Source organism: Odocoileus virginianus, chromosome 3 (assembly GCF_023699985.2).
Source record: "Odocoileus virginianus isolate 20LAN1187 ecotype Illinois chromosome 3, Ovbor_1.2, whole genome shotgun sequence".
Taxonomy (NCBI): Eukaryota; Metazoa; Chordata; class Mammalia; order Artiodactyla; family Cervidae; genus Odocoileus; species Odocoileus virginianus.
In genome coordinates, this window is record NC_069676.1 from 11,279,541 (window position 1) to 11,287,340 (window position 7,800).

Genomic DNA, 7,800 nt, shown 5'->3' on the forward strand with positions numbered 1-7,800 from the left:
AGCCATAGAAGGAATGAAACTGGGTCATTTGCAGAGAGGTGGATGGACCTAGAAACTATGGTACAGAGTGAAGTAAATCAGAAAGAGAAAAACAAATATATCTTAATGCTTATTTGTGGAATCTAGAAAAATAGTACAGATTAATTTACTTGCACAGCAGAAATAGAGAGGCAGATGTGCAGAACAAATGTGTGGACACCAAGGGGGGGAAAGGGGGTGGGGTGGAATAAGAGATTAGGATTGACCCATATACACAACTGATGCTATGTATAAAATAGACAACTAATGAAAACAGCATATATAGCATAGGGAAAGGTGTGTTCCCTCAATGCTCTGTGATGACCTAAAGGGGAGGAAGTCCAAGGAAGAGGGAAATGTATGTATGCATAGTGGATTCATTTGCTGTGCAGTGAAAGCTAACACAACATTGTAAAGCAACTATACTCCAATAAAAAAATTAAAACATTAAGTTGTTGAATACAAGAGTTGGAGAAGGAGATAAAATTGTAGATGAGGTAGGATTGGCCAGAGGTTGGTAATTATGTGGCTGAGGAAAGAGGTGTATGGGAGTTCATTAAACAATTATGGCAGCATTGTGTGTATTAAAATTTTATACTAGCAATGGTTTAAATAAATAATTGAGAGATTGTAGAAAAAAAAAGAAAGGAAAGCTACAAAAGCAAATTAGATGTATGATTATGCAAAACCGTTCTGCTTAAGATGGTGTCAGCTGCTTAGCACCGTTTGAAAATTCCTGGCCCCATTCAAAGTCACCACTCTTTCCATTTTAGTTGTAAATCTCTGTATGAGAGATGCAGTGCTAAAGAATCTGTCTGCCAATGCAGGAGACACATGAGACGCAGGTTCAACCCCTGGGCCAGGAAGATCTTCTGGAGTGGAAATGGCAACCCACTCTGGTATTCTTGCCTGGAAAATCTGATGGACAAAGGAGCCTGGTGGGTAACTGTCCATGGGGTTACAAAGAGTTGAACACTACTGACCACACACACACATGCACATACACTCCATGTGAGTATTAAGATTACTCCACGATAGACATAAATATAATGTATCATCCTTATAGGAACTTTAGAACGATGAAAAGAGCTCAGAGAAGCATGGTAAGATGGCAGAAATGTGCAATGAATAGCTCTCATTTCTGGTATCAGCTATGTTACTACTTATTGCAATGCATGGAATAAGTAATGCAATACATGCATAAGTATGTATTAAGAAGGAGACATACCTCAGCTTTCTTCTGGTTTAGAGGTTCCTCATCGCATTGGCTAATATTCTCCTCTTTGTCTACGAAGATAAATGCCACAAGTGATGGTTCTTCACTTTTGTATTGTATGGTCTGAATCTCTTTCTCCGTTGGGCCTCACACAACTTTTATCTAACACAAGCCATCTTGCTCCCCAAGAAGATAGGATAAGTGACAGGAAAGGTGGACAGCTCATTCAAAGTTGCTCCTTGATGTTGGTCCCTGCAAGTCAAATTAACTCTCTGGTTCTCGGGAGAAAGGCCATACTCTTAGCTTGGTTCTGAAGGCCTCAGGACCTAGCATTCCCCAAGTCATTCACCGTAAGTGGACTTCTCACTTCACAAATGCATGTTTTTCTCTCTTTCACTTGCTCTGTCACCTTTTCACATGCTGTCAGTTTTCTGAGGCACTCATTCTCCTCCTTTGGCCTGAATGACAGCGTCTTATACTTCAGGTTTCTGGCTCACGTCTCCCAGGAGACCTTCCCTGATTCTTCCTTCCAGAGTCTGTTGGATATTCCTACTATATCTTTCCTCTTATGTTTATATTCCATTTTACTACAACTGTCAAAGAACTTCTCCAGCTCTCAGCTATAAACTTCAAACTATGAGGATTTTTGTTGCTGTTGTTCATGACTCTATGTTCAGCATCTAACATCAAAACCAGGATACATACTCAATAAATATTTGTTGAGTGCTCACTGATGGCTCATTTGGTAAAGAATCTACCTGCAGTGCAGGAGACGTGGGTTCAATCCCTGAATCTGGAAGATCCCCTGGAGAAGGAAATGGCAATCCACTCCAGTATTCTTGCCTGGGCAATCCCATAGACAGAGGAGCTTAGCAGGCTACAGTCCATGGAGTCGCGAGAGAGTCGGACATTACTGAGCGACAACACAGCAAAGTAGATTCTGAACCAGAATAAATCCAATCTGCTAGAACTAGACTGATCCTTGTAGAAATACAGCATGAGACATGCTCCAAAGGACCCTTAGTGGTCCCAATAATTGAGAGAATAATTACAAGCTTATCTTGAGGTTACCTTTTAAGCTTCTGCAATTCAAAATTTAAAGTGGTATTCTCCCAACCCATGCAATTCCAGATTGCCAATTCCAATTTTGCCCAAGAACCCAGCTGTTTACATCATCCAGGAACCTGGAACTTCCAGGTGTCCTGGTGGTCAGGAGGATGAGGTGATTTTTCTGTTGACCAGCTTCATCAGGGCCCCCTTCAGGTCTCTGTTCCTCAGGCTGTAGATAAAGGGGTTCAGCATGGGGGTGATGGCAGTGTACATCACAGCAGAGGCTTTCTCCTTCATGGCTGTGCGGACAGATGAAGGACACAGGTAGACCCCAATGGTGGTCCCGTAGAAGAGTACAACCACAGAGAGGTGGGAGCTGCAGGTGGAGAAGGTTTTCTTCCTGCCTCCCGCAGAGGGCACCTTCATGATGGCCACAATGATGCGAGCATAGGAAGCCAGAATGCAGATGAAAGGCGTGGCTATGACCATCCCCGCCACAATGAGCACAAAGATCTTGTTCACAGAGGTGTCTGTGCACGAAAGTCTGAGGAGCGGGGTGAGGTCACAGAAGTAGTGAGGCAACTCATTATTGCCACAGAAAACCAGACGGGCCATCAGGAGGATGTGGGTGAGGGAGATGAAGCCGGAAAACACCCACAGGCCACCGACCAGCAGGCCACAGAGGCGTGGGCTCATGATAGTGGTATAGTGTAAGGGATGACATATAGCCACGAACCTATCATAAGCCATCACGGCTATTAAGACACTGTCCATGATGCCAAAGAAATGGAAGAAGTACATTTGTGTCAGGCAGCAGGAATAAGAGATGGACTTGCTCTTGATTTGGATGTTCACCAGCATCTTGGGGACAGTGTCGGTGGCCAGGCAGAAATCAACCAAGGAGAGATTGGCCAAGAAGAAGTACATGGGGGTGTGGAGGTGGGAGTCTGTGCTGATGGCCAGGATGATCAACAGGTTCCCCACTACTGTGACCACATACATGCAGAGAAATAGAGCAAAGAGGAGAGTCTCCTGGTCTGGCTTTTCTGAAAGTCCCAGGAGGATAAACTCAGATGAGCTGGTTTGGTTGTCTGGTTCCATGGATATGATTCCTCTGAAAGTATTGAAACGGCGAAGTTACATGAATGCTATTGAGATGATTCTGGAAGATTTGAAGAGATTACCTTCAATTTCCGTGCATGCTTGTGTTCAGTCATTGTATGACTCTTTGCAAACCTCGCCAGGTTCCTCTGTCCATGAGAATTCCCAGGCAAGAATCCTGGAGTGGGTTGTCATTTCCTCCTCTGGGGGATACACCCTAAATTTCCAATCTGGATTAATTATAATGTCAACTTATATATGTGTTCTATCTTGAATCACTGATGTAGTGTTTACATCTCTTATGTCAAGTTTTGGCTCAAGGTTGCTCCCTTGAATATCCCTGATTCATACAAAGACTGATAGTAAACCATGCATGAACTCTGGCTGAGGAAACTACTAAAGGGTTTGCTGCCGCTGCTGCTGCTAAGTCACTTCAGTCGTGTCCAACTCTGTGCGACCCCATAGACGGCAGCCCACCAGGCTCCGCCGTCCCTGGGATTCTCCAGGCAAGAACACTGCAGTGGGTTGCCATTTCCTTCTCCAATGCATGAAATTGAAAAGTGAAAGTGAAGTCGCTCAGTCGTGTCGACTCTCTGTAACCCCATGGAATGCAGCCTACCAGGCTCCTCCGTGCATGGGATTTTCCAGGCAAGAGTACTGGAGTGGGTTGCCATTGCCTTCTCTGACTAAAGGGTTTACTTCATGACAAAACAAACTGAATCAAGAAGAAAGCATTATCTGAGAACAATGATCAGCCAAGAAATTGGTAGTAATGTAGAAAAAATTTGAACAAAGCATTGTTTTAAAATAGTAATAACACAGATTTCCCTTAGCTTAACTGGTAAAGAATACGCCTGCAATACATGAGACCCCAGTGCAATTCCTGGATGGGGAAGATCCCCTGGAGAAAGGATAGGCTACCCACTCCAGCATTCATAGGCTTTCCTTGTGGCTCAGATGATAAAGAATCCTCCTGCGATGCGGAAGACCTGGGTTTCATCCCTGGGTTAGGAAGATCCCCTGGAGAAGGGTGTGGCAACCCACTCCAGTATTCTTGCCTGGAGAATTCCCATAGACAAAGGAGCCTGGTGGGCTACAGTCCATGGGGTCGCAAAGAGTCAGACCTGACTGAGAGTCTAAACGCATACACACAATTTGTACCTGTGCTGCGCTCAGTTGGGTCCAACTCTTTCAGACCCCGTGGACTGTAGCCTGCCAGGCTCCTCTGTCCATGGGATTTCCCAGGCAAGGATGCTGGAGTGGGTTGCCATTTTCTCCTCCAGGGGATCTTTCCAACCTAGGGGTCAAACTTGCATATCTTGCATCTCCTGCATTGCAGGTGGATTCTTTACCAGCTGAGCCATCGGGGAAGCCCATGCATGTAAATAAGGGGGATTAAAATACTATGCAAAGTAATGTGAGACAAAATGGGGAATTAAATAAAATTGTTGTAATGTTTTTGTGTTGAGTTGCAGGAAAATAGAAACAGTGAACGTTTTAGACTTTCCACAAAAATACACTTGATTAAAGTTTAGGTATAACCACTTAAATAATGGGTATAAAATATATAATTTTAAAATTATAATAGGGGTATGACAGGCTTCCCTGGTGGCTCAGCAGTAAAGAATCTACCTGCCAATGCAGAAGACGGGGGTTGGATCCTTGAGTGGGACCTCAACTCTGAGAAAACAAAAAAATCTTCTTGGTAGAAGTCTCATGGTTTTCAGAATTGATTTCCAGATTTACAACTCCGGACTCCTCACTCCCAGACTTAAATTTCTGCCTGCCAACCCAATTTTTCTACTAGGGCAATTTGCATGAATGTAGTGTTTCTCAGAAGGTAAAGAATCTGCCTACAAAGCAGAAGACCTGGGTTCCATCCCTGGGTGGGAAGATACCCCAGAGAAGGAAATGGCAACCCACTCCAATATTCTTGCCTGGGAAAATCCCATGGACAGAGGAACCTGGCTGGCTACAGTCTGTGGGGTCACAAAGAGTTGGACACAACTGAGCCACTAACACTCACTCAGTGTAGAAAGAGGGAAGCACTGAGATAATTGGATCAGACAGACCAGGATTCAAATTCTGGTTCCATTACTTGGTGACTACTAGCCTCTCTTGGTGGCCCAGTGGTAAAGAATCCACTTGTCAGTTCAGGAGACACGGGTTCAAAGCCAGGGAAGATCCCCTGGAGAAGAAAATGGCAACCCACTCCAGTATGCTTGCCTGGGAAATCCCATAGGGTTGCCAAGAGTCAGACTCGACCGAGTCACTAATGCTAAACGCCACTCACTCTCGCCCCAGCCTCTCTAAACTTCATTTTCTGTATCTTTATCCTTGGGAGTGATAATACCCACCTGTATTTTCTTAGAAGATGAAGTGATGTAGCCCATGGAAGGTGACTGAAATAGTGCCCAACAATATAGTATGATCTCAGCCAACATTTGGCAGCATCATCTCAGGTTTAAGGAAGAGCTGTGAAAAGAGAAATACCTGGGTGTGATTCATGGGCTCACTGCTTACTGGCTAGATGATCTTTATTTATTTTTATTTTTTAAAATCGGAGCATAATTTGCTCTACAATGTTGTGCTAGCTTCTGCTGTATGGCCATGTAAATCAGCCAGAAGTATACATCTATTCACTCCCTCTTGAGCCCCCTCCTACCCCCATCCCTCCCACCCCTCTCGGTCTTCACAGAGCCCTGAGCTGAGCTCCCTGTTCTATTCAGCAGCTTCCCACTTAGCTAGGCGACCTTAAGTGAGTTACCTAACCACTAAAATCTCACTTTCTTGGTCAAAAGGGGATGAGAATAATGGTGTATGGATAATAGGCTTGCTTTGAGGATTAAATGAGATGTTAGTGTTAAATTTTCTGCACAGTATCTGTCAAAGAATAATATGCTTATAAAAGTGGTGGTTTTCCTTTCTTTTTCTTCCTGGCACTACAAGTTTATCGTGGAAAATACAAAGTCGATTTCTTTTCTGGTGACCTTATTTCCGTGAATAAAATCATCATCGCTTCAGACACCTATGATTGAAACTTTGACTTTTCCTCCCTTGTTACTTCCACTGCCAAAGCCAATCTGTCAATGAGTTGCTACGTCTTCTACAAGCTGAACTGTCTATTCTTACATCTTTCCATCTACCTCCTCCCACCACCAACTCGCATCAAGGCTCTTCTTAATTCTGGTTGTCAAGTAATAGTCTAGAATTAGTCCTCATGCATCCTTTCTGTCTCCTCCAAACCATGATGAAAACACTAGCAGAATAATCTTCCCGATAAGTCAGAAAGAAATAAGGAAATATTATGCATTAATGCATACATGTGGAATCTGGAAAAATGGCTTACAGATGAATCTATTTGCAAAGCAGAAATAGAGACACAGGTATAGAGAGCAAATATATAGATACCGAGGGGGAAAAGGGGAGGGTGGGGTGAATTGGGAGATCGGGATTGGCATCCACAGGCTACTAGGTATCACAGAGATAACTAGCGAGAACCCACTGTATGGCACAGGGAACTCTACTCAATGCTCTGTGGAGACAAAGAGGGGATATACGCACACACAAAGCTAAATCATTTAGCGGTGCGGCAGAAACGAGCACATCATTGTAAAGCAACTTAACTCCAACTATAAAAAGGGATAACTGATCATATCACTGTTATTCACTTATTTATGCACTCACTGTCTTTCCCCCACCCCATAAACAATTATTGATGGCTGCATTATGCCAGGATTTGGGGTGAGTGGTGCAGACAAAGACACAAATAGACACAACCCCTGTCCTCCAGACACTCTAAAGCAGGAACTGTGTGCCTTTGGTCATTTTCTAAAAGTTTATTTTTAATTGGAGGATAATTGATTTACAATGTTGTACTGATTTCTGCCATATGACAACCTGAATCAACCGTTAAGTATACATATTTTCCTTCCCTCTGGACCACCCTCCCACTCCCTACACCATCCCAGCCATCTAGGTCATCACAGAGCACACTGCTTGTGCTGCATAGCAGCTTCCTCCTAACTATTTTACATGTGGTAGCTATTTTACATGTGGTAATGTACATGTTTCAACACTATGCTCTCAATTTGCCCCACTCTCCCCTTCCCCCGCTGAGTCCACAAGTCCGTTCTCTATGCCTGTGTCTCTATTCCTGCTACAGAAATAGATTTCTTTGTTCATTTTGTAGCCAATGTCTTAACTGGATATAGAAGATATATACCCCATCTCCAATAAATGCATGAATAAATAATGATCCTCTTTTTTTATTGTCTCCTACAGTACCAGGCCCTGTTCTACATTCTTTTTCAATTAGCTCCTCGGAACAGCACAGTGTTGGTGGGTCTGTTTCACACATAAGGAAATGGAGATGCAAGGAGATTAATAAAATCAAGTGGGACTCCACAGAAAGT

The 7,800-nt window shown here is 43.6% G+C and overlaps 1 protein-coding gene across 1 annotated transcript; it reads right to left on the reverse strand.

Annotated features, from left to right (window-relative positions):
* Positions 1 to 2,443: 2,443 nt before the first annotated feature.
* On the reverse strand, positions 2,444 to 3,385 carry LOC110144081 (olfactory receptor 1M1). The gene has a single exon (XM_020903919.2). The coding sequence runs from the start codon at positions 3,383 to 3,385 to the stop codon at positions 2,444 to 2,446; it is 942 nt and encodes a 313-aa protein (XP_020759578.2).
* Between the last annotated feature and the right edge of the window lie 4,415 nt (positions 3,386 to 7,800).